This window comes from Pelmatolapia mariae, linkage group LG13, assembly GCF_036321145.2.
Source record: "Pelmatolapia mariae isolate MD_Pm_ZW linkage group LG13, Pm_UMD_F_2, whole genome shotgun sequence".
NCBI lineage: Eukaryota > Metazoa > Chordata > Actinopteri > Cichliformes > Cichlidae > Pelmatolapia > Pelmatolapia mariae.
This window is the reverse complement of record NC_086238.1, coordinates 14,921,294-14,946,911: the sequence shown is the minus strand read 5'-3', so window position 1 is coordinate 14,946,911 and position 25,618 is coordinate 14,921,294. Positions and strand designations below refer to the sequence as shown.

The following is a 25,618-nucleotide window of genomic DNA, read 5'->3' as shown; positions in this document are numbered from 1 at the left end:
TTGCTCATGCCACATTTAATTTAATGTCTGTAAATGTATACATATAAGTAACAGGCAAATCCTTAAATGTGTCCATATACAGAATCAACAGCAAATTTCTTTCCAATTCTCATTAAATGAAAGTGTCAGCGGTCTAATATACTTGTGTGTTGTCTGTACTTCTATTGTGGAGAAAAGGAATAAAGGTCAGGCAAAGGTTAGCATGATATGTCTGAAAGTAGAGTGAGAGATCTGTAAACCCAGATTTGTTGTCTTTATTCAGTGTGTCTTTTAAACCAGGTGTTATCAAACAGTCCTCAGTCAGACACTGGGAGTAATGCAAAGACAGGTAATTAGATAAGCTACAACACAAAAATCTGTATTGTGATGAGGATAAAGGAGTGACAAAAGTTGTTCTGTAAATAGGATTTAATGTTACTCTGAAAAAGAAAACTGTATAGCAAGTCATATAGTGCCTTATAGTACAGTTTTAATTATCATAATACAATTTACAGTTTTGTTTCTGTCGGTGTCAAAATATAAAGCATAGAAAAGCTGTGTTAAAGAGGTCCAGAGGCCTGTATCTTAATGTGGTGCGAGTGCACAGTTAAAGGGTCGTTTACAGTTTTACAGAGGAAGTGATTCAGACAACAGCACAACACAGAGATCTACAAATCAACTGACCGTCGGCATCCATGTGATGATGATATAATTTATTGCACAAGCCAATCTTTATAAACACATTCTAAAATAAAAGGAAACCCATTTACTCTCATCTAAAACTTATAAATTAAACTTAACTTCAAAGAAAAACACGGTTTATGGAAAAAAAAAAAAAGGTGTTTCTGTCAAATTCTCTTATTCCCTCATACCTGTTGAGCATTCACACATAACGTACACACACGCTTTCTCTTTCTCAAACACACACATGAATAAAATGACAAGAAATGCAAACAGATAATGGCAGTCTTCCCCCTTCAGCAGCAGTAGCAGCAGCAGATCCAGAAGTACCCGAATCATTCAAACACTCATCGTAACCAAGGCTGTGGAAGAGACGGATATGAAATTAGTTCAAATCCTGATACACATTTGACCTCACTTAAATATCCCCAAGTGGTAAAAAGATTCTTACAATTGGTTTCGAGTCTTCTTTGTCCAAAACCTTTTGAGCTTGGTCTGGAGGAAACTTGAGCATGGAGGTAATCACTTTGGCCATTGTCTGTGGAAAAAAGGGGAATTTTTCTGACTGAGACCCCGATCGTCATCTTTTTAAGTCAGTTTACTTTCAAGGCAGGAGTCATCTGTGGTGTTAGTATAATCTCTGTTTTTCCCCCAGCTAACCTCTGCCTTTGACACCATCATCCAATCAAAATCAAGCTTGTTCTGAGACAACTGAAGAGCAAGAAAAGGCTCAACAAGAATGAAAATTATCTGCATAATCAACTCCAGGCCTATCTGCCAGGGAGCATGCATTTCCCTATAAACACAGAGGATAATCAGAAACAGGGCTCCTGGGCTGTGTAGGAAACCCAACTACTCAGCTAACACTAAACAAGGCCAGCATGCCTTTAAATGGCAATTCTGCGTCATGCAAGATGTATGAGCTCGCGGGCAGCCTGCCGGACATCCTCCGCACGGGGGAGGTCTGCCATGTTGTTATAAAGAGTGTTTGTTGAGGAGCTGGGAAACTCCCGCTGACTTTAGGACCATGTCAACAGCACTGATAATTAGGGAGATCGCTGTTAATTATATCCAACAAGACTGGACACAACATGAGTTTTATATAGCTTCCTAAATGAGTAGCAGATGGAGGTCACCAGCTTTAAAAATAAAAAATTATCAGCCACTTTTTTTATATGGTGGTTTTGAATCATCTCATCTATTAGACCATCAAAGCAGCTGCTAATGTTTTCTCAGCCAACTAAGATGGAGACATAAAAATGAGAAAAAGATTAATTATAAAAACTATTATTTTTTTTCTTCCTGTAGAATCTTTTTATAAAAAAATAAAAACCACAACATACTTTTGTTTCCCGTCCCATCATGTATTCAAACAGCACCTTCCTCAGGTACTCCATCTCTGTGGGTTCTGAGAAGGCGTCGGAAATGTTGAGTCCAGGATCTGTAACAACAAGCAAAAACAACAAATCAAATATTTCATGATGACCACAACTGTCAAACTTCTCTTTCTTTAATGTCTTTCAAATCCCATTATTTCAACATCTGTAATGACCTCAAATGTATTAAATATGACTACACATCAACTACTCTAGGTTGCCACTTTGCTTATATTTCCTTGGGGAAGGAGAAAAATCCAAGCTCAATACAGTTACCACAGAAAAACCTAAAACACAGCTGTGAGAGCTGCATGTTAGTGTATGTAGGGCGTTTTTATGTAGTTTTAAAGTACAACAATCCTGGAAAATGCACACAAAAACCCCAACTAACAGCATCAGGTTTGTGTTGGCAAGCAAATTCAAAACCACCTTTTGCACAGTTTAAATTATGCACTAAAGCTGAGTACAGGAAAGAATGGTGAGACTCAGCATGAGCACTTTAATATCACACGAGTTTTTAGGTCTGCGCCCAAAGCTATAACACAATTATCCCACTAAAAGCTATGAATGGAAACGACTGAGTTACAACTTGGACAGGGCTGCTAACACTTTCATGACTGAAGAAAAGAGCTTTATTATGGAACAACATCCAGTCGCTTTGTGCCTATTGGAAATAATCACTCAAACATCCTCAAATGTGCCCAGAAGGACTGTGCGATTAGAGTACAGGAAAAGGTGATAGAGCAGTGCAAACAAGTCTTTGATCTCTCGTGTGGAGTAATGGGTCACCAATAAATCCCATGCCCTTTGTCCCCCTGACCCTGTGTTGCCCCACCTAGGACAACTTTCACATCAACCACACAGGAAAGCAGATTTCAACAGCTTTCTGATCAATTTCCTACCTAAAAATACAACTCAAGGTGGTTTACGTAAGCTCAACTGAGTCATCAGCGGCTTTCAATATGAATATGAGCAATATATATATGTCCTGGATAAGAAAGGTTCAAGAAATCTGCATGCTGCAGTGTCCCGCGTAGGAAACGTTTAGGCCACAATCTGCAAAATCCATTAAATCTAAGCATGGCTTCCCCCCCCCGCTTTGCTAGCTAAACCATAATCAAAAGCATAGCTAAAGCAGTCCGGCACACACTGCTGAGGATCTGCACCTCCTGCCTGATCTCTGAAGCAATGTGTTAACTGTCAGATTAGGCAGTGTCAAAACACCAACTGAGATCTTAAAGAGCAGCTACAATTTTACTGTAACTTTCACGTGTTGACACAAAATATAATCACATGGTCTGTCTTTAAAATTCTTTATTACACTAAAAAAGGTTAGGTGGCCCTTTTTTCCCCCTACAGAGTCCACACAGCATATGTTACGCTTTCCCATGAGACTGGGCTGTGCTCAAGCGTTACGCATGTCATCTCTGCTGTGATAATCTATAAGGAAATTGGATCAAGAAGCAGAACTAAGTGATTCATGGTGTTACCTTTAAATGTGCTCCCGAGATGAGTTACAACAGTGTTTCGGTGGAAACATTTAATCTTGTCCTCGAGCGAGTGAATCTAGCGTGGAGAAACAAACAAGCATGCACAGATTATTTAAAAACTCTTTAACCCAGTGGGTTAATTCTATGCATTAGAGTAATTGCTAAATAGGACATAAGCATTTTGGTGGCCATCCTCAGAGGAGGGCAGGATGCTTGTGAGAACGATGGTGTGTGTGAGAAAAGCTGTTGGAGGCGTTGTTCTGATTGTTTATGGGGTTAAACCAAATGTAAACAGATGTGCTATGTAATTAAGTTGATGCAGCAGGAGAGCAGTAGCTGCTCTTGCTGGAGGCCACAGAATCCTGGGAATACACTGCGATGGATTTGGTGTCCTCAGAAAGAGCAACCAAGGGGGTCCGATACTCACTCTTTCAACAAACTGCTGCTCTCTCAGTCGAGCCTCGCTCAGCAACGTCGTTTTTTCAGCGAGCTGAGCCTGAGATCGAGAGGGACAGGAATCACAAAATATGATATGTGCACGTTATATTTTTGGCATGTTAGTAAATTTAATTGTACGCTAGGAACAGTGAAACCAGCATATAATGAACAAGTATACCTTTAGTTCTTCCGGGGTCATCTGTTCCTAAAATGAAAAAACAAAACAAAAAAACAAACAACAAAAAAAACAAGAGAGAAAGAAGACACTGTGTGTTAGAACCAAACCTTAATTAAATCAACATTTCAACCTGATTTTTAAAAAAAAAAGGATGTGAAAACTACAGTAATGACACATTTAGTGCCGTCCCTGTACCCATATTATCTCAGACCTCTGTGCCGAGAAGCTCCACCATCTTCTAAAAGCACAGAATTGCATTTACTGACATCAACAAGACTCAAATGTGTATTTATCCGCTGCTGAAAATAGTTCCCGAACAATTTAGAATTGTTTGAATAACATTTTCTAAAGCTAAAGCGCTGAGAAATTACATGTATATATAATACACTCATGGATGACCAGTTTCACAGACTGATGTCTCCACTAGAAATAAATGTGCTTGGAGTTAAGAGCCACAGACACAAGTCAGAAGGTTTTAAAAGATGGACTAACAGGATTGTTTAAACACACTGTAGTCTACACAGACTAAAGTGTGCTTGTATTTAGTCTCCTCTCTCTGTGGAGGGACACACTGACCCACTGTGAGGCCCAAGAAAAGGCCTCCCTGAGCTGAACGCCATACAATCCACCCATAAAGTTATTACCTCACCTGGGAAAAATGCAGCAGAGAGAGCAGCATAATTCTTTGTCTTTGTGTGCATGCAGACATGTGCGCAAAAGGTAGAAGAATCACTGCAGGGGTCTCATGGCACCTCAACACCTGGCTAAAATGTCTCCCCGGAGTGCTTTCGTCTCATCTGGCTCCATTCCACTATGCACATGTTGCATGACAGTATCGCTGCAGAATAAATCTAATGTCTACAATCACCTCGCATGATATTAATTGAGAACAGGGACTGACGCTGGCCGCTGCCTGACAATCTCCATTTTCTCCGGAGAACATTCCTGAGTGATTCAAACGAGCTTCACAGCATCCGGCGCGCTTTGGAGAGAGGCCACACGACCGGAGCGAGAGACTGATCAGAGAAAACTATGTAGGAAAACTGTCCCCGAGCTCCTAGACGGATATCTTCAATTATGAAGCAACCCAAAGAAAAAGATGAACGATAACTGCCTAGTCTGTCAACCTGGATGTGAACTTTTTAATAGGCCATTTGAAAAGGTTTATACAGACACAAAAATGCATCTGGATTAGACTCATTCAGAGCTAGAACTGCTTCCCTTAAACTCCAGCCTTTTCCCAGAAGGGAGCCGAAATGCTGTGATTTCATACAGCTAGAGTGAAGTGACATATGACTCCGACAGAATCACTACATAAATTTACTCCAAACCTCTCCCTCCATTTCAAAATGGACTACAACAGCTACAGGCATGAATTTCTACATCTGAGTACAAGTAAAAACATCCAAAGCACAGCCAGTTGTGACAGCTATAACAGATGTTTGGCCAGTGAAGAACAGCGGGTCAGCATTATCTGTACCTCCGAAGTGTCCTGCGTTCTTGTTTGCAACTCCTCCAGTTGTTTCTGAACTTGCCACACTCTGTCTCCCATCTCCTCTTCTCGACTCTGAAAAACAAACAAACAAATAAATAAAAAGGAACAACGACTGAGTCATTTCCCATGTATCATCTCAGCATCACAACTCAAGTATGCTGAAAATCACTCAGTGAGGGCACTGCGCTGTTTCAGACCTCAGATCCTCTTTGCAATTTAATTATGCTTTAAAGGCAGCCAAAGAGATATTACATATAAATCCAAACAGTAACAGTCGATGGGCGGTGTCTACAAAGGAGTGCACCCTATAGTATAACCCCATTAAAACAAATAAGATGAGTTTTTAATAGTACCTGTATAACCTGTTCATATTTCTGAACAGTTTTGTGCAAGTAATCCTCTTTCTGAGAAATCACCTTCCTCAGCTGGCTCGTTTCTTCGCGATGGCTACTGATGAGCTCTTCTTCAACACTCTGAGCTTTTGCTGAATCAAGAAAAAAAAAAAGAGGAAGAAGCCAAGTGCATAAAAACACAATTTATATGTTCACTTGCCTCTAATTTTGGACTGGATTTTAACATGAAGGAAACATTTCTTCCACAAGCAGTAATCCCTTAATGCTCCCATTTGAGTCCAGAGTAAAAGTACATAGTGTCACAACACAGCCATCCCATCTTACTGTTGATCAAGAACGTGAGTCATATTTACTTTGATCTTCTAGTTTAAGCCAGTCGTTTGTTTAAAACATAATCAAAGTGCAGTACTGAAAGATTCTGACCACAGCAAAAGTGAACAATTTCGACCGCTCGTTTCCTTTGCTTGTAAATCTTGTTGGTTTAATTTGTTTGAGCATTATTTTCTTTTGCCTCACCGATGGCCTCCCTCACTGTTGTGTCGAGCTCCTTCTCTTTCAAAGACATCTGTGCGTTAAACTCCCTCATTATCTGCTTCATCGCAGAGTTGTGCTTCATTTCCAAATCTTCTAACTCCAGCCTATTAGAACAGAGAGCAAAGGAAATGTAATTAGTAACTATCAACATAAATCTAATATTATAGGGACAAGGGATTTTTCACGATCATTTTTAAGCCTTACTTTAGCTTCTTCTCATTCTCCTCCAACAGCTCCTTCTTCATGTATTCTAGGTCGTGTTCATGCTCCTTCCTCAGTGACCGGATATCTTTCTGCAGCCTGACGAAGTCCTTGTGGATTTTCTCCTTCTCGTTCTTCACCTGGCTCAGTTTGTTCTTCAGAGACTGTAAAGAGTCCTCTTGGTCCACCTCTTGAACAGGAGAATGGTTTTCCAGCTCGTTTTCCATCACACTCTTGGTTTGCTGCATGCTGCTGCATTCCACCTTTACCTCAGTTTCTGATGGATTCTGGACCTCCCTAGCAGTCGCCTGATGTTGCTCCAATTGGGCATCCTTCTCGCTAATTTCTCCTCTCAGGCGATTTATTTCTGCGAGAAGGTTTCCGTTCTGCTCCTCTGCTTCTTTTAGCTTTGCCTCGATTTCGTGTAATGCTGATTCAGTGTCTTTGAGCTGCCCCTGTTGCACTGCGTCACTCTGAAGTGAGGTCAGCTTGTCTTCATACATTACTTTCAACTCTTCTAAAGACTTTTCTTTCTCAAGCCTCTCGTTATGCAGAACTTGTTCAAGGTATTTGGCCTGCTCTTCCTTAAGCTTGACGAGAGTATCCTCCAGCGATTTTGTTTTCTCTTCTAATGTTTCTATGTGTTTTTGCACAGAAATTTCATTGTTCTTAAGTTCATCCAGGCTAGTCTGAAGAGTTGTAATCGTCTGCTCTTTTTCCTCAAGCTGCGACGTTAGCTGTTTTTTAACCTGGCTGATTTTCTGCTCAGCTTTCTTTTTCAGCTCAGACACTTTCCGAGTGCTCTCAGACAACCTCTCCTCAGTTTCCTTCAGACTCTCGTCCTTGCTCTTGATAATCTCATTTTTCAACCTTTCAAATTCCTCCCTTTGACTTTCAAGCTTTTGTTTATACTGCTGGTTGCTTTCCTCGAGGGCCTGAAGTTTTTCGGCCATCTCTTGCTCTAAATTACCTTTCTGGGTGCACTGCATCTGCAGCTGCTCTACCAACTCGCGCTTCTCATTCTCCCTGATGCTGTGTTGCTGTTTGAGGTCAGAAGTGAGCTGTTCGCACTCTTTCGTCTTTAGGTCTAACTGCTCTTGAAGCTCACTAAGTCGACTGATGGAGCTCTCAAGCTCTACGGTAAGCCCACTGACTTTTTGCTCCTTCTCACTCAACAGTTGGTCCATCTCAGACTTGCTGAAAGACTGATTGTCAATTGTTGCTGTCAGCCGCTGCAAAGCTTCATTCTTTTCGGCGATCTCTCGCTCCAGCTCTTCAAGCCGGGCCTGCAGAGATCCAGTAGTGTTGTCGCTCTGTGTGAATTTCATCTCTAACTCAGACAGACTGGTCCTGAGTGTATCCGCCTGCTCTAAAGCAGACTGTCTCTCCTGATCCAGTCTCTCCATTTGAGCAGCGGCCTTTTGCCTCTCCTCTTCATACTGCTGCGTCAGCTGATTTATGGCTTCCTCCTTCTCTTTTATGTTACTTGCTAGCTGATTTTTTAAGTCACCGACGACGCTTTCCAAGCTACTGATATGCAACTCATTTGCTTCCAAAGTTTCTGATATGACTCTGTTTGCTTCGCTGAGCTCCTCAATCTTCTGTACATGTTCACTAATGGACTGAGAATGAGTCTCTCCCTCATGTGTTAAGGCTTTGATGTGCTCCATATGAGCATTTACCTGAGCAGTCATCTGTTCTAATGAAATGCATAGATTTTTATTCTCCTCGGTTTGCTGGCGAACACTCTCCTCTAAAGTGCAAATTTGATCTGCTTTAGTAAGGATAATGTTTTTGAGATGTCCCACCTTTTTCTGACCAGAGAGCAGTTTATCTTCCAGCTCTTTCAACCTACTCTCCACTTTTTGCTGAAGTTCATTAGATCCACACTCAACTTTCAACTGAACCTCATTACAGTAATGGTTCATTTGGTTGCTCATCTTAATCATTTGCTGCTGTAACTCTGCTTCCTTGGCATTCAGTTGGATGGAAGTTTCCTCAAATTTACTCTGCAAGTCTGCACTTTCCTTAAATCTGGCACCTTCCAGCGCTTCAAGCTGTTTTTCCGCTTCATTCAACTTGTCTGACCAAGCCTTCAGCTTCTCTCTGCTCTCTTCCTCCGTCTCGTTCAGCTTGTCTTGGAGGGCGTTTCTCTCACCGAGCGCCTGGTTAAGGTTCCTCTCCACTGACTCCATTTGTTCTTTTAGCAACGCTTCACTCTTTGCCAAACTTTCAAGTTTAAGCGCTGCTTCATTAAGCTCTTCTTGCAGCTTCTGCACAGTGGTTTCTCGGATCGCCAGGTCCTCCTTTAAACCCCTTATTTCACCCATTACTTGCTCATTCTCCGCTCTGCTTCTGCTAAGCTGCTGAGACACTTCTTCCAGCTCCTGGACTTTCTCCTGCAGTATGACTGAATGTTTCTCCATTAATTCTTCCTCCTGCTGTCCTAACCGCTCCTGCCAACGGCGCTCCAGCTCTTCAATCTCATGCTTATGAGTGGCATGTAGTTTCTCCAGTTCCTCCTTATGGTTAACCTGCAGCTCTGACACTGCATTGCTGAAGCCTTGGGAACTTTTCTGGGCCGTCTCTACGATTTTCTCCTGAACTTGTTGTTCTTTCTGCTGAAGCTCCTCTTCCTTCTTTGCAAGCTCCTTCTTCATGTTTTCTTCATTCTGCTGAAGCTTTTTCTTATATTTCTCTTGCATTTCTTTTGCCTTCTGTTTGATTTTTTCCATTTTGGTTTCCTGTGATTTCAGTTTACCTTCCATATCAGTTATAGTGTTTTTCAGCTTTGCTTCATGGGCAGCTTTTTCGTCATCCAGCTGTTTCTTGAGGCGTGTTTGTTCTTCCAGCTTAGTGTTCAGTTCTGATGTAAATGACTTCTCTTTCTCCAAGAGCTCCTTCCTGCTCTCTTCTAACTGATGCTCAATTTCTCGAAGGGATTTCTCTTTTTGTTGGCATTCATTCTTTGCAGCTTCCAACTGATGCTCCACATCTGTCAGTTCTTTCTTGCACTTATCAAGATCTTCTGTTATCTTATTTAACTGTGCATTAGATTCCTTTAAACTCTCAATTTCCAGCTGGGATTCTGATAAAGTTTGCTGCAGCGCTTCCAATTCTTTAATCTTGCTTTCTAGGTCTTGTGCAGTGGAATGTGATTCCTCCTGTAGTGTTTTTTCTTTAAGCATGTATTGTTCAATTTCCTTCTCCTTTTCATTCAGAACAATTTTCAATGCATTAAGTTCCTCCTTCAGAGTTTTCTCTATTCCGCCAAGCGATTGATCATGCTCACGTCTGACATTTTCAAGCTCTTCGCTGTGCTTTGACACCTGATCTTGAAACCTCGTCTCGTGTTCCTGTAGCGCTAAACTATGAGCATCTTCAGCAGCCGACAGCTTCTCCTCCAAAAGCTGTTTACTTTTCAGCACCTCTGAAAGCTCAGCAGAGACCGCCTCTAACTCTGCCTGCTTTGCATCCAGCTTCTCTAGAGTTTTCTGATTCATCTCTTCGACATGTGCTTGGAACTGCAGCTCCTTGTCTTTCAGAAGGGTTTCCATTTCGGCCCTGTGTCTTTCCTTGAGCTCCTCAAGGGCAGCATTATGCTGCTGGGTTAGGGTGCCCTTGTGCTTTTCCAGCTGCTCGTGGTGCTTTTCCTCTAATGCAGAGATTTGCTCTTTGTGTTTATTCTTCAGTTCCTCCAGCTGACTGGAAAGTTCATGGGAGAGACCCGCTTCTTCTTGTGAGATCTTGTTCACAGAGCTCTCCAGTTCCAATATCCGCTGCAATCACATACATGGAGGTGGTTAGATTCTTCCGCTAAGCTGCTACAGTTAATCATTCACAGAACTGACACAGCTATAAAAACACATTGACTGTTATTAAGATATTTTTTTAACAATAAAGCTGTGACACAGTTCAATTACAACCAACTTTGCAAAAGCTTCAAGTACATAGGGATTTAATGCTTGACAGCATTACATATTAAATGTAGACTGTGAAAATATTTACACATTGAAAATTGCTCACTTCTGTATGTGTGGCGTGTTACTGCAGAATCAAATAAACACAAGCATACACAAGTTATATTTGGAAACTAATTAAATAAAAATAAGTTCTGAACCTCAAAGCAATCGGTCAGTGATTAGCAGATTCAATATGAAAGAACATGTTACATCCACAAAGATGCAATAAACAGGTAAAACCGAAGCTCTGCAGTGTGCCAGCTGTTGCTTTTCTCAATATTAAAAATAAAGCAAAAAGAAACAAACAAACAAACAAACTCACAGTCCTTGCAGCTTCGAGCTCCAGCTGGATCTCCTTAACCTTATTATCAGCTTCTGTCCTTAAAGCCGTCTTCTGTAACTCTGCGTCCTCCAGAGCCAGAGCGGCCTGCTGTTCCCGTTCCTTAGCCAGCTGTGCAAACTCCTCTTTGCACTGCTCCTAAACAGCATTTAAAAAAATACAAATATTAAAGTTATATTTTTCTTATTTCATACAGTGGTTTTGTTGCTAAACTGAATAAAGGAAAACATTTTGCACCAACCACAGCTTTGTTGATTTTCTCTTTCATCTCTTCTTCTTTAGCTGCCAAAGCTTCACTGTGGAGCTTTTCCATGTTGGCCACAGTTTCCTCTGATGATTTCTAATATTGGTTAAAAAAAATATGAATGGTAAATATAAATACAGAGGATCATAGCCGTGAAAGTGATATTACTGCTCTTCATGACAGCAGTGGAACATTTTAGACGCACTAAATTCTTTTTAATGTAAATGCTTACACTACTGAGTCAATGTTGGTACTTCTGTGGCTACAATATATCATTTTCAAAGAAACTACCAAGGAAGCCAACTCTTTGGATAAAGCTAGAAATATGACTGCAGCAAATTACTTATTCGATCAATAAACAAATATTCAGGAGAAGTCCTTTCCTGACCTTCATGATGGTGACAACCTCCTGTTTGACTCGTGTGAGTTCCTGCTGCAGACTCTTCCTCTCTTCCTCACTGGCCCGTTCAATTTCTTTCACTTGCTCCTCCAGCTGAACCTGCAGCTGTTTTCGAGCCTCCTCTGCCCTCTGAGCTACACCCAGTGCTCGTTCAAGTTCCTCAAAAGCTATTGGAGGGGGAAAAAAAAAAAATCACAAACATATCTAGAAAAAAACTGAACTTTTCTGTACATTACCTGACATGGACAGCACGTACCCGATTTCTCAGCCTTTTCTTTCTGTTCCTGTACTTCTTCTTTCTGGGCTATAGCTTGCTGGAGCCTGGAGCGCAGCTGTGCAATCTCCTCTTCTTTCATTTCCAGTGTCTCGTGCATCTGCCGTTTGGTTTCAGCAATGACCATTCCCTGAAAAACAAAAAAACAGTACCCCATGAAAGAAAAATCATCCCTTTACCTGTACACCCTGAGCACAGGAATCAACACTAAAGCTTATGTTGATCTGCTCTCCATGAACCAAGGCTGTAAAACTCAGCCCTGTGCTATTAATTGTGTTACGGCTTTAAGAGCTTTCAGCATTCCTCGCAGAACTGCTATCCATCCTGCAGTGCTGGGGTCAAAGTTTAAGCTAAACAATATGAGTCTGAAGCTACTCAACAGCAGAGTAAAAACACACACGCGGCCACACACATACACACGTAACTGAAATGGAAGAACCTTCAATCCAGATCTCAAAGCTCCTCACTAACCTTGTCCTGCTCCAGCTGTTCAATGAGATTCTTGGCATCACGCAGCTGAGTGATCAGCTTAGTCTTTTCTGTTGTGTGTAGTTCCTTTAAAGACAAAACAATCGACAGAATTAAAAATAAAAAAAGTCACACGTGTCCTAATGGCATGAATGCCACTTCACAATGCACCGCTTCCTACATCCTGTATACGTGTTTGCTCTGATAACTTCCCAATCAGATGCTTTCTGTACCACCCAGGATGCCTCACCCACAAGCCAAACAACCAGTGTGTATACATGGCCAACTAAACCAACAAGTCAACCCAAATTACAGCTCACTCTTGCAACCGTGGCATGTAGTAGCCATGTCTCTGTGGCACCGCACTTTAACAAGCAGTTACTAAACAGGAAATGCTGGGCTATGTTTCTCTGTTGTTTGACACAAGTGTGCCAACGGCATGAGTATGTATGCAGCACTGTGATTAACAGAATGTTTTTATAATGTCAAAACGTATCATATGAATAAACAAAGAGACAAAGAAAGACCAAATAGCATACAATACTCAAGGACGGCAACACACAGTTAACACATGAATTCAAAAAATAGTTGAAGTTAGGGTCTGGAAAAGTAGACAGATGTTCTGCTTTATGGGATATTTGTCTGAAGCAAAGGAGAAGGAGAGCCCAGCAGTTCCAGGATCCCTTCATGCTCTTTTAGGAGGGCTAAACGCCTGTTAACCTCTGCTTTCCCTGACAAAGGACAGGCCTCCATTCCCAAACAAGCTGCGGATTCATACAAAAAAAACAAACAAACAAAAAACCCCCCAAATTATGGCAATAAATGAAAGCAAGTAAATCAAGCGATGTCACATACAAGCTGTCTATTATTTCAATGGCTTTGTTACAACAACCACTTGTTATCATGCGCTGCAAAACATCAGAGCGACTAAGGACAAGCTACACGAGCCGATCATACCACTGCAGCAAAATGTTTTGAAATCAATGAAAACAATGGCTCAGTCATGTCACGCTGACATGACATGAACCCTCACTCTGGAGCTTAGCCAGAGAATTTGGATGTTCGGACTCTGAGAACCACAGCGATCTGCTGTGTCACGAGATAATGGAGTCACATACTCAGCGGACCATAAAGACTCTGGCAGACACTTTGCGGCACAGTATTAATTCCTCTAAACACACTGCTCAGTCCCTACTGCCCATCCCCACTTTAATCAAACCTCTTTATAATTATAGTTTACTACTCAGTTTATAGCAAGCGCTCATCTCTGGGAAATCAGTTTGAAATATCTGGGTACTTTAACTTATTGTTGCTGTAATTCTGTGTATATTTAATCTAAAATTTATAGTTTTGTTTGACTGAAAGCATCCTAATATTACAGTATAACTACACTCCAACTCTTCTATCATTTCTGAAAAACACAGGGTAACCACCTTCATCTTCTCCAACTCATGCAGTCGCTCCTGCAGCTGCTCCTGCAGAGTTTCATTCTCACTGCTAAGCTGGGCGCTTCGCTCCTTGTGTGTACGCATGACTTCCTTGCACTTCTGCAGCAAGTTTTCTTGCCTCTTCACTCTCTTCTGCAGAGCCTCCATGAGTTTAGTTGGATCACTGTTGCCCTCTCCTGTCCAGAAATTAAAATTCACTGCTTAGAAAAAAAAAAATTGCTCACACAGCGTGACTCCTTACTAGAGGCAACTAAATAACCATATATTTTAATAAACACACTTACCCTCAGTGACTTCAGGCTCTACTTCGTGCTCCTTCAAAGGAGACTGTGTGGGAGAAGCAGAGACTTCAGCAGCTTCAGACTGAGGAACCTCTCCTTCAGGCGGCAGCGAGCCATCGGGGCCCACTTGGAGCCGTTTCTTCAACAGAGCAACCTTAGAGGAACAAAGATAAATAAATGAATCACAGTCCCTTTGGCAACTTGAGATCTGTTATTGTTCCCTGCAATTGAACTCAGAGTTATAGTAATACAGATTCATTACTCCTGCTATGGAGGTTTTCTCCATTTGGCTGTTCGTTAGCAGGACGACTAAAATTGTATGGACAAATTTGCATGATGTAGATATGCAGTCTCAAACAACTCTTGATTTTTACATGACTGTTTGTGCATTATATGGTTCTTTCAGCTTTTTGATTGCAGGTAACCTACTAATTTTCGAGGCAAGTGAAGCATTCCTGTTTGGTCTGAGAAACTTTTAAATACAAAACCTCTGCACTTCATTTGTCTCTGATTTTAAATAACGTCACATTTATTCAAAACCATTTATACCAGAACATCACTGCAGTGATTATCATGCTTAAACTGAAAGGATTAATGTGAAATTATCATTAAAGCAGGTTTTAAAGTTAATTTTTTTAAAGTTACATTTAAACACTGTTCTGGGTTTGTACGGTGTTTAAAATAAGCCATACTTATAAAGTTGTAATCCTAAACAGCAGAAAAGCTTTGGCTAATTTTCCCACCACCACCCACACACTTGTGTTTGTAGCACAGTGATCATCTGGTCTTTCTCCTCCAGCGCAGCATCAAACTCATCTTGCAGGTGTTTCTTAGCCTGTTGGTCCATCTGAAGCTCCTATACAGTAGATTATTCATTTCATTTGTGCAGCTTATATTAATTAAAAAAATGATTTTAATCTAAAGACACAAAAACATCCATAGCATATAGTCATACCTCTCGTAGTTCCCCTATCCTGCGCAGTGCTTTATCTTGACTCTGACTGAGGATGGCCTGGGGAGAACAAAAATGTACTTTGGATCAGTTCAGATGTTATTCTCTTTTTCCAAAAAACATCCGGTGAGAAAAATACTGCAAAAAAAAAAAAAAAAAAAAAAAGGACGTAAAATGTACCTGCGTTTTTTCTTTTTCTCGCTGTATGGTACGGTACGCAGTAACCAGCTGCATGACAAAGATGTAAAGATGAGCAGGAGTTATATTCATGTATAGTCTTTACACTTTACTCTTCAAGCATCCTGCCTGTTTCTCACCTCCGAATACTTCCCCCTGTACTTCCCCAGGCTCCTCTCTACTCTAAGCATTCGGTGTAACAACTGCTCTTTGGACAGAGACTCTACACTTCCTGGTGGCTCCTCGGCCTCGCTCTCAATGTCCGAGGGTGGATCATATGCCGGGGCACTGGGGGACTCGTTTTCTCCCAAAGGAGTCAGGGATTCGCGTGATGAAGTTCGGACCAGGTTGTCTTTAGATGGAGAGCGAAACAAATTTTCCGCCCGACTGGCTCCGCTACGAATCAACGACTCCATTGAGGGCACTTTCAGCTGTAGTTTCTGGGTAAATGACTGTGGCTCCTCTTTCTGTTACAAACCAAAACAAAAAACATAAAGATCTCAAACTCATTAATGAATATGCAAAAACACTGTAATATTACATTGAAGAGAGGAGGAGGCTTGGTAATACTCTTACATGAGGAGAAGCACTTTCATCCCCATTGATGCTGCCTCTGGGAGACCTCAATGCACCTTTAGAGGCACTCTAAAGACCAAAAAATAAAGATGAGATTATGAGGAAAAGGGCAGCTGTACCAGCGAATTTGTCCTGGGCCAGTTAGTCATCCACACCCAGCGTGGCTCTCCCTGATTACTCTGGAGGGAGCAATATTAGTATTGCTGGGAGCAATGCAGGGGCAATGGGTACCCTCATGCAACTTGGAAAAAAACAGAGGGGTTAAATACACAAAAGAAGGCATCTCTACTGTAGAATAAACAAAAAGGGGTTAAGACAAAACTACACAACAGCCATGAGGTCAGAACAAATAGTTAAAAGTCAATTAGGAGAGCTGCGTTTGAATTAAAGATGCTTGGCAGTGCTGTGTGCAGCTGCATTACAGGAGGACAACGCCGCAGCTGATGTGAGGGAACATTTAGCAGCTTAGTTGGTTTAGTTGATTTGTTAGAAGCAGCATCAAAGTGAGCAACTCTTCTCCTCCCTTGTCCAGCTCCAAGCTACTCCTTCCTGTGGATTACTGGTTTCCGCTTCGTTTGCACAGCTAGTCATGTGAACGCTTGATTTCAACCAAGCCTGTCAAGAGCTTCGTGATTATGATCAAGACCCCAGTCACCACTACCACTAGATGTTTTTTTTAAGTGGATGATCTATTTAGTTATTGTACATGTGTGTGAGGAACAAGAAGAATTTGGGTATAAAGCAAAGAGTCAGCAAAAGTAGTGGGAAAAAAAAAAAGAATGTCAGCATGTAAACAAACACAGCAGGCCTCAATCTTTTAAGAAATGTGACCTTCGCTAAAGTTTTACTGTCAAGACTTCAATGACATGCAAGGTGTCTGAGTGAGTACCAATAAAAAGGAACTTCTTTGTTAGCAAGACAACTCCATTAGCGCCTTTATATTTCGTCCTGTGTCCCTGTGCTCTTATTTCTCTTTTATTTCCCATCACCCCCAGATGGCCGCTCCTCGCCAAGACTGGTTTTGCTGGAGGTTAAAATGGAGTATTTATAGCATTGCCTTTCACTATTATGCCCTTCATGCCTGCCCATTTTCAGTCATGTAAAAAAAAAAAAAAAAAAAAAAAAAAAAAGGACAATGACTCATGGATAATTACTGCAGAACGGTACACCAAATGTAAACCTACCAAACCAGCGCACTTGAGTGCCTCTATTTCAGGACCACAAGATCAAACAAAATTCTCACAGGGACAAATCAGAAACCAAATTCAAAACAGATCACAGACCACAAAACGTTGTGAGAAGAGTTACTATCACCAACTCCACAAAGTACCAGTAGAAATATAAAGAAAAATTAAGACAGAAGCCTCCAGTCAACAGACAAACATAGCTAGCAGAACAAGTAAAAAAAACAAAAACAAAAAACAAATATTAAAAAAAAAAAAAAAAAAAAAATCTATGAAATGATTTCATGGGTAAATGTAAATATAATGAGATCCAAAAATCAAGATTATATCACATCGCTAACATGTGAAAGTGACTGTGATGGACATTTGTATCTGTGGCTTTAGCACATCAACACTCCTACGACTCTATACCAGGAATCTAATGATCCCTTTAGACTTTGACTTTTAAATTAGATATCATGCAAATATCAAAACAAAGGTTACATAAAAGAACGATGAAAAGGTCAAAGAGTAACTGCATCTTAATCAGTGTCATTAACGATACACATAATGAAGAGGCAGCAGAATTTAAGGCTTCCCCTCTTTCCAAACTACAGATCATAAGCAGAGGTTAATCAGACAGATCAACCAAATAAATCATTATGAGACGGTCAAGACATTGTTAATAAATTCAAAATATTCATGGCTCCACTTAAACACAGCCAGACTGCTGACTGATACCATCTCAGTTCAGTCTCTTGAGGTTCGTATTTTATTGCAGTTGAATTCATCAAACAGTTGCTTTCATTTGCATATTTTTCGTTTTGTTCTCCGATAACTGGCACAATAACACTACAAGTTGGCTGGCAGTCATTCTGAAGCAGCTGTGCTGAAGTAATAAAGTCCTTGTTTTATAATCACTACATTATCTCACAATATCCACACAAATCCTGGTTAATGACAGCAGCCGGGGTGCGTACTGGGCTATGTTGGCATTTAAAATGAGCAAGCAGAGTTAAGAGACAATTAAACAATGTCTCTCAATTTTACTGACACATGACCCTCATACTGAGCTCCATTTACCTTCTACAAACCTAGTTACAAAGCAGACTTATGCAGTCTAGAAAATGTTTTGAAGAGCTGTGTGTACAAATGTAAGTATTTGAATACAGACGTCCCATACGTTCTTACAATTGGTGCTTAGTATCTACTGACAATGTCAAAAAAATAGACCTTAACTTTAATAACAGTAATTAATAAGCAGTTGCAAGCAATACCAACTTTCATTTGTCACATCAAATATATCTTAAATAAAGAAACAGCTATTTGGATGTGTTTGTTTACTTAGAGAGTTAGACAAAATTTTCAATTTTAATTTGTTAAAAACTTGTCCCATAAAGAAAAATCTCAACTCTCCAAATACACAGACTTTAGGGGAGACGGGACAAAGGCGATCAGGCAACATAACAGGATTTAAGGGTCTACAAGGGTCTACAAGGGTCTCTAGGGCAAGCAGCAATGATCACCTGAAGACAAATGGGCACTGTTCATTTCTTTGACAGATCACAAACTGAAAGAAGGGACAACAAACAAACATGGGGCAGAAAGCATAGAAGCTTCTATCCTACAGTGTAAACCACAACCTAGTAGATGCAAAATTAACCTACATATGAGATGCCTTCTTGCTACTAAATCCAAAGCAAACAAGAGACGGAGAGCAGGGAACAAGCTGTCCCTACTTGGGCAACAGTCCTCTACTGATTCCCCAAAGGCGTGGAAGACGGGAGGAAGGAACGGGGCAAGAGGAGGAGGAGAAGAAAAAAGTTGAAAGAGGCAGGAAGTGAGGACAAACTCACCACACTGGCTACCTGGGCCGTTTGGGGTCGTTTTGAATGGTCCAGAGCAAAGATAGTATACTCAGAGAGAAAAGCGGGCTCTGCTATCATCCCGGCCAGCACCTGACCCCCATCAGTGCAGTAACGGGACGAAAGGTGGGGAAAGGAGAGGAACACAGAGAGCAATGAGAAAAACAACAGCATGAGTGTGAAAAAGCCCTGAAGGGAGTGGCTGACCAGCCTGATGAGAGGAGGCTGGCGGAGAGAGAGAGAGAGAGAGAGAAAGACTGAGATGAATAAAAAAGAGAAAGGAGACAGTGAAACAGAGGGAGAGATACTACATAAGCTGGAAAAAAAGAAAAAAAAATCAGAAAAACTGAAAAGTCAAGCACTCAATCAACAGTAATGTTATGAGTAACAGTTTCACATCTCCTCATGTAATCTTCACAATTTTAACCAAGGGCTAAATCTGCCTTCAGTCATGAAACAAATGCTTTCAGAGATGTCAAAGTGTTAATGATTCGTGAGGTGAATAAAAGATGCTGTGATGCTACACGAAGCTTCTACGCTGAGGCTGCCGAGCCACATAACAGCAACACATGTGTGCTTCCAAAGGCACAAGTGGGGAGAGCAGTGCATAGAAACCTGACCAAAAGGGACGGTGCCACTACTCCAGTGAGCGTTCTGCAGTATTGAAATGAAGGAAAAAGTGATTAAGATTTTTTTTTTTTTTATCTGAAAAACAACGAAGACTGTAAACATCCATATCTAATCTCAACAGATGTAATAACAACATGTTGCATCATCAGTTGTAGAGTCACTGCCATTAAACCTATGCTTATCTACCTCTTTCTAATGGAGCATAGTCCTGCATTGAATTGACTTGTCAGTATCTATTGAGGCAAAATATGGCAACTAGTCACAGGAGACACAAAAAACACTGAGGAGGATACATCAATTATTCATAGACTTGCTGAAACACTGTCTGCTCTACACCATTAAAACGCCCTTTCCATTGTCTCTAAAGAAGGAGCTGCTCACTTGGTTGAACAGGGTCTTTTAAAAATGTAACAATAATAATAATAATAATGATAATAACAATAATAATAATAAGTGACTTCAGACACTTAAAATACCATACAAATGGAATCCAAGTGCTGACTGCTCTGCAACATTAATGACCACAGTGTAAGTCTGGCTCATATGTTCCCATCTGGTGTTGGCTATTGTATCCACTGCAATATGTTTAGGAGTCCAGGGTTCAATATGTCTAGATTGTTGGATTATTTTAAATAATTGGATCAAAGAAGTTTGCTAGTGACAACCAGAAGACTCTGAAAACCAACAGCACTAAGTGTTCACTTTCAATTGACACAGCAATCAAAAAGGGACTTGTATGTTATAAAGCAGACATTATGCATAAACAAAGCATACAAAGCACATTTTTAAAGCCTAAGAGAAACAATCATTAGAATGTAAGCTGGGGAGGGACTTGGAAACCCCTGCAGGCTGTGGTCTGAACACAAGTATACATATATAAATAAAGATATGAATCACAGGCTGACACCATGCTCACCTCTCTGTCACTGGGAGAAGGTGTGCCATCACTAAATGAGGGAGTTTGGCTGTTACGTCGGTCTCCACTGCTGATCTGTAAAATAAATAAGTAATAAGGAAAAAGAAGTAATAATAATAATAATAGTAATAAATAAATAAAAAAAACATAGTCATAACAATAATATTGATTTTGTTGCCTGGCAGTAAATCAAACTTTAACGCAGATGCTTGCTGGGTGTAAGTTCTCTTGTTACTGGATTTCACCTTTTGGATGCCTTCACCTTTGAGCCAAACTCAGTCTAAGATTGTGGTTTTACAGAAAGTCAATGGGAATCATAAACTGCACACAAGCTCTGAATAACAAATGTAAATTGTTCCTCGAAAACAGCCAATCTGCATAAGAACCAATCCAATTAGAACAAGGTACTTTATCTATCCATCTTCCAAAGGGTTGCTGGATCTGCATATTTTATGCCAGATGCAGCCCTCTCATTTATCTGGATAGGGAACAAGCCCTAGCTTGTGAGCCCCCGAGGCTGGGTTTGGATCTCCTCCCAGAACTGAACTGGGGATCTTTTGCATGTAAGGCAAACAGAGAAATGCAGCGAAAATATCTACATTAACTTGGAACTGAACTATGATGGACCTCCAAACTATGACACATACCTTCACTCCTTCACATATATTTAGGAGAGCTTAAAGAGTTTCATATTTCAAAGAACAATTCGCATTTTTTAACAGAAGAGGAAAGCAAGGGATCTGATGAGGTTTCTAGCACTTTTCCAATGACAAACTTCCAACTTGAAATCTGTGTGCTACTTCTGTATTGTTTTTAATAGAGGCACATGGGAGTAGTAGGATTTGCAAGGGTCAAATATAGCTTCCAGCTGACATCCACTGGCAGCCAATGCAAGAAGCATTAACGCAGACACGCCCATGTTGTCACTGGCGAGTATAAAAATGCGGGCTGGCATTTTGGCTACAAAAAAGTTGATGATTAGCTGTACGAAGTGAGACTTTTCTTCTACTCGGACAACGGGATTTACCAGTTCCAGCTGTTCCAACCGCTGACAGTTAAGTTAAGCTGCTAACTTAAGGACTTAGCACGGTGCTAATGTTTGCAAGACAGTAAAGGGACGAACTGACAATTCGAGTTAGCTTATTAAGCTGTCAGCTTGAGTTATCTTAATGAGAAATAACTAGACAACCACTTCCAAACCGTGAAGTCTTTGCAGTATAAACAGACGTTAACTTAGCTAGTTAGCTCCGAGCACCACAACAACTAACCTGGGCCTGCTGAGGTGACTGCGCATTCCTCTGCGGAGACTGCTCCTCGTTTATCTTCTGCTTGAGTTTTTTAAACATCTTGTCACGCCGATATACGAAGCAACTGGTGACCAAGTGTCGACTTTCCGGCGGAGAGGTTTTTTCTTTTTATTCAGCCTATCATCCAGTACTCAGGGGCAGACTTCCTTGTTCGCTTCTAATTTTCTGCAGGAGGTAGGCCTATCTGCGCATGTGCGGCCAACGTGGAGGAAATCTGAAACGTCAGATTTAAAGGGCCAGTCTGGGCTGAGTTAGCTACAGCGCCCCCTTAGATAGCAGCGTGTTTGGGATATATTACAGCCTATTTATTAAGGCAGTTGAAATGAGAAGACAGTTTAACACATGTGGTATACAGAAGCACATACAAAACAACAACAAAAACACAATACAAGGAATCCTCACAAAGAGGGATAAAAACAAACAAACAATTAAGGCCGTATTTTAAAAATTACATTCCAAGATAGATGCACTAAACTCAATCCTGCAATGTCAAATGCAATGTCAAAAAGGAACAATAATTTTAATTATTTTATTTACTAACTCATTCTTAAAAACAGAAAAAAAAAACTTCAGAAACACCAAATTTGCATTTGTGGATGTGGTATTTTGCATCACTTCCTTAAAACACTGAATGAAAAATATGCATGAATGAATTTAAAGATCTTTGTATGAGGAAAACAGATGGGAAACATCTGTATCTGAATTTCTTTTTTTAATGATAGACTGGTGATTTATCCAGGGTGTACCCTGCCTCTCACTCTATGACAGCAGGGATAGGCTTCAGCCACCCCACAACCAAGCGCAAGAGAAAGGATGGACGGATGAAGTATTAACAAAATGTAGAAAGTGAAATCTATTTTCCTAAGTCTCTTCTTGAGCTCCCTGTTAAATCTAGACTTTAAAATCCTTCTCCTCACATACACGGTCCTTTGTTTAAAGATCTCATAGACCTCATTGCATGCCCTACTCTTCACTCCAAGATTGCAGGTTTAGTTGTGGGTCCTGAAATTTCCAATGGGAGACAGTGTCTTCTGCTATCAGGCTCCTCTTCTGTGAAAGCAGCTGGTTATTTTTAAGATTACTATCTAAAAAGCTGTAACCTGTCAAAAGGTGCAGATAAATACAAAATCACAGTTTGGACTCAAGAGGGCACTCTTTAAACATGTTTTACTGTGATTTTCCTTCAGGCCAGTTGAAAACGCAACTAACAAGACTTACATAAGATTTCGTCCTGTATGTTCTATCAGGTTTTCCGGCTGGTAGTATTTTGTCTCTGCTAGGAGAAGTTTAATTACTTTCCCTTTAATCTTTGGCAGCATACCTAAAAGTGAATGTCACAGCGGGGGAAAGCTGGAGCGTTACACACTGTTGCCAACTTAGCAGCTTCTTGTGTTGTAATTAATGTCTTTGTGCTGCAGCAGCTGAAGCAGAGCCAGTTTTACCAGTGCAGTGCTGCTGAACCGAGCACAGAGGTCCGTACAATTGCCAGAGGATGACCTCTAACACAGCGGTTCTTTTGTTGGTGTGGCAGCGGCACTGAGCTGAAATGAGTTTTCTGTAGCAGTCTTTTCAAAATTGAATGCCTTCAATAACACAGACAAACATGACACCCTCAAAATGCTACCAGTGTTTTAAATGTATAAAATTTAAAGTATTTATTTTATATAAACCCATTCTGAGATCACCATGATTTACAACTAATAGCCTGCAGGCTAGAATCTGTCTTCCCAGTTGGAACAAGGCACACGAGAGGCATACAGTGAGCAACACAAACAGATGAACAACAGCTCAAATTTATTATTTATATGATTCTCTGATTAGGTCACTCTTCTTCGGGGGTTGGTATTAATCTTAAAACTATGCATATCTAAAAAAGACACTGTATGTTTGCTCTTAATCTGAGTCATAATGTCTTGGGTAATGTAAACTGTAACAGACACTGAACCTGCTAGAAAAAAGTCTCACCATAGGCGTGAGTCATGGTTTAAATGTGTGGCGTTTTCCGTCTGTAGGGAACGGGCCTTGTGCAAATACCTGAAGAAAAAAAAGCATTTCTGAGTCAGACTTTGCTGTCTGCTGGAGAAAAAATGGAATTCATGTTGTTTTAGATCCAAAAGACTTTAAAATGAAAATGTGGCTGTGATTTGCATTTTTTCTGCATTCTTACTCTAATGCTTACAACTCGGCGGGGCTTTTGATCTACGACGGGTGAGTAGAACGGTGGGTGGTTAACACAGAGATGCAGCCCCTCTGTTCCATGTGGTGGTTAATGCTTTACCCCGAGGCGTGCGGCAGAGAGCACATGAACTCAAAACAAGAAGACTGGCTGTTGCAGATCTGCTAGCAATTTTGATTTGGACCACATGTTTGCATTTCTAGAATAGCTTAAGGCAAAAAGAAAACTCTTCTACAAGGCTGTGACAAAAAACTACAAATTTTACCCTTTGGTTAAATGTCAGCTCCTCGGTGCTATGACTGTTGATAAGTGTAGGGCAACAGTGTAACATTTACCTGAAAGCTATAGGGGAAAAAGATGATCTCTGCTGATTTAATGTACAATTTTATCCCCTTTGACTTTAAAAAGCTGTTTAAATAAAGTCATGTTTAAGGGAGAAATTTCTTTTTGATGGGCTCCAGAGATGATCTGACATTTAACATGCTCTTATCATTTAAATCTTCCAAAACAGTAAAAAACATTTATATCTGAAAATAAGAGGAGGTGATAAAATGGAAATGGTTATAGACACATTTTATAGGAATATCAGCTTTTAGCTGGAACTAAAGCCATGCAAGGCCTGTAGGGGAAGAGGGCACGCCTTAGATTCACTGCAGATGACACGGTGGCCTTAGAAAAAAGATTTATGAAAAGAGGAATACTAAAAATCCCCTGTGGAGTTACGGCATCCAATAAAAAACGTAAGCTTCTGGCAGCACTGGTGAACAATGAGAATCACCGTGACTTTACAGAAACGCTGAGCAGACTTAGTGCTTGAAAATCTGTAAGAGTAGCATTATGAGCTTTATAACTCTAATGTAAACTTCCAAGAGGTGGTAGAGGTACAAGGTTATAGCATGAGAATATATTTTGCCATGGCATAAGTTTAAAAGTTTTAGAAGCTGGCAGGCTTTAACAATGCAGGCGACTGTAAAAAAGTTGTGCTCAAATGTAAATGTACATGGGCCCAAACTTTCCTCAGACTTACACATAGACATACTTATTTCTCTGGAGGGATCCACACTGATTAAGAATTAATACAGTTCACCTCTGATGCTTGTAACACCTCCTACCTCCCACCCAAATATACATCTTCATAATTCACACCAAATCCCAGCAGTACAAGGTTTTTTTTTGACATGCTGATGTCGTCTCTGATTCTGATGCCACTCTGATATTTTCCTCATCACTTCTCTTTTTTAACAAAACAAAAAAAATCCACCAAGTAGAAAATTTAGTAAACCACTGCTTTGCTCTGCAAGGGGTAAAAATCAGGCTACGGGTGTGTTAAAATACATCAAATCCCCACCAGAATCTAAATGATTATCATTGTTATTCAACCCACCAGTGCCACATGACTTGTTTCTCAGAGTTTGTGTGTAAAAACTGTTGTTTGACAATTTCCGTTTACAGAAACAAACAAATTTACAAGAAGAAGTAGATAATGATGACTGTTTTAGTCAAACAATGATAGAATCACTTGTGTATATGTAACTGAGTGCGAAGATGGTTTATTTATATTCTAATTCTAGCTTTAAAATAATCAGTCCTTTCATTAAAGGTTGAGTTAAAACTGTTTTCTATGCACTGACTGATGATTGAGGGTTGCTACACTAACCAGCTCTAACCAACCAACTCCATCTCCCGTGGTGTCATCACCTGACTGTTTAGTGTC

The 25,618-nt window shown here is 40.5% G+C and overlaps 1 protein-coding gene across 3 annotated transcripts; it reads right to left on the bottom strand.

Annotated features, from left to right (window-relative positions):
- Nucleotides 1–234: 234 nt before the first annotated feature.
- golga4 (golgin A4) lies at nucleotides 235–21,907 on the bottom strand. 3 transcript variants are annotated; one of them, XM_063491242.1, is made up of 26 exons: nucleotides 21,690–21,907; nucleotides 20,422–20,496; nucleotides 19,491–19,529; nucleotides 18,867–18,968; nucleotides 15,848–15,916; nucleotides 15,412–15,738; nucleotides 15,275–15,322; nucleotides 15,098–15,154; nucleotides 14,900–14,998; nucleotides 14,146–14,296; nucleotides 13,847–14,037; nucleotides 12,417–12,500; nucleotides 11,928–12,075; nucleotides 11,660–11,838; nucleotides 11,269–11,367; nucleotides 11,010–11,165; nucleotides 6,729–10,504; nucleotides 6,507–6,628; nucleotides 5,991–6,121; nucleotides 5,623–5,709; nucleotides 4,143–4,169; nucleotides 3,954–4,022; nucleotides 3,527–3,602; nucleotides 2,004–2,101; nucleotides 1,112–1,198; nucleotides 235–1,022 (listed from the first exon to the last, which is right to left on the bottom strand). In XM_063491242.1, exons 1-26 carry the CDS (start codon nucleotides 21,765–21,767, stop codon nucleotides 1,008–1,010), a joined length of 6,390 nt encoding a protein of 2,129 aa, XP_063347312.1. In that variant the 5' UTR covers nucleotides 21,768–21,907; the 3' UTR covers nucleotides 235–1,007. The 3 variants fall into 3 exon arrangements, with proteins under 3 accessions (XP_063347312.1, XP_063347313.1, XP_063347314.1); XM_063491243.1 differs by lacking the exon at nucleotides 19,491–19,529; XM_063491244.1 differs by lacking the exons at nucleotides 18,867–18,968; nucleotides 19,491–19,529.
- Between the last annotated feature and the right edge of the window lie 3,711 nt (nucleotides 21,908–25,618).

Excerpts from the sequence above, each read along its gene's own strand:
- golga4 (XM_063491242.1), bottom strand. The coding sequence starts at position 21,767 with ATGTTTAAAAAACTCAAGCAGAAGATAAACGAGGAGCAGTCTCCGCAG. Across the intron at positions 15,155-15,274 it reads GAGAAAAAGAAAAAACGCAG|GCCATCCTCAGTCAGAGTCA; the intron begins GTACATTTTACG and ends TGTTCTCCCCAG. Across the intron at positions 4,023-4,142 it reads TGACCCCGGAAGAACTAAAG|GCTCAGCTCGCTGAAAAAAC; the intron begins GTATACTTGTTC and ends TCTCGATCTCAG.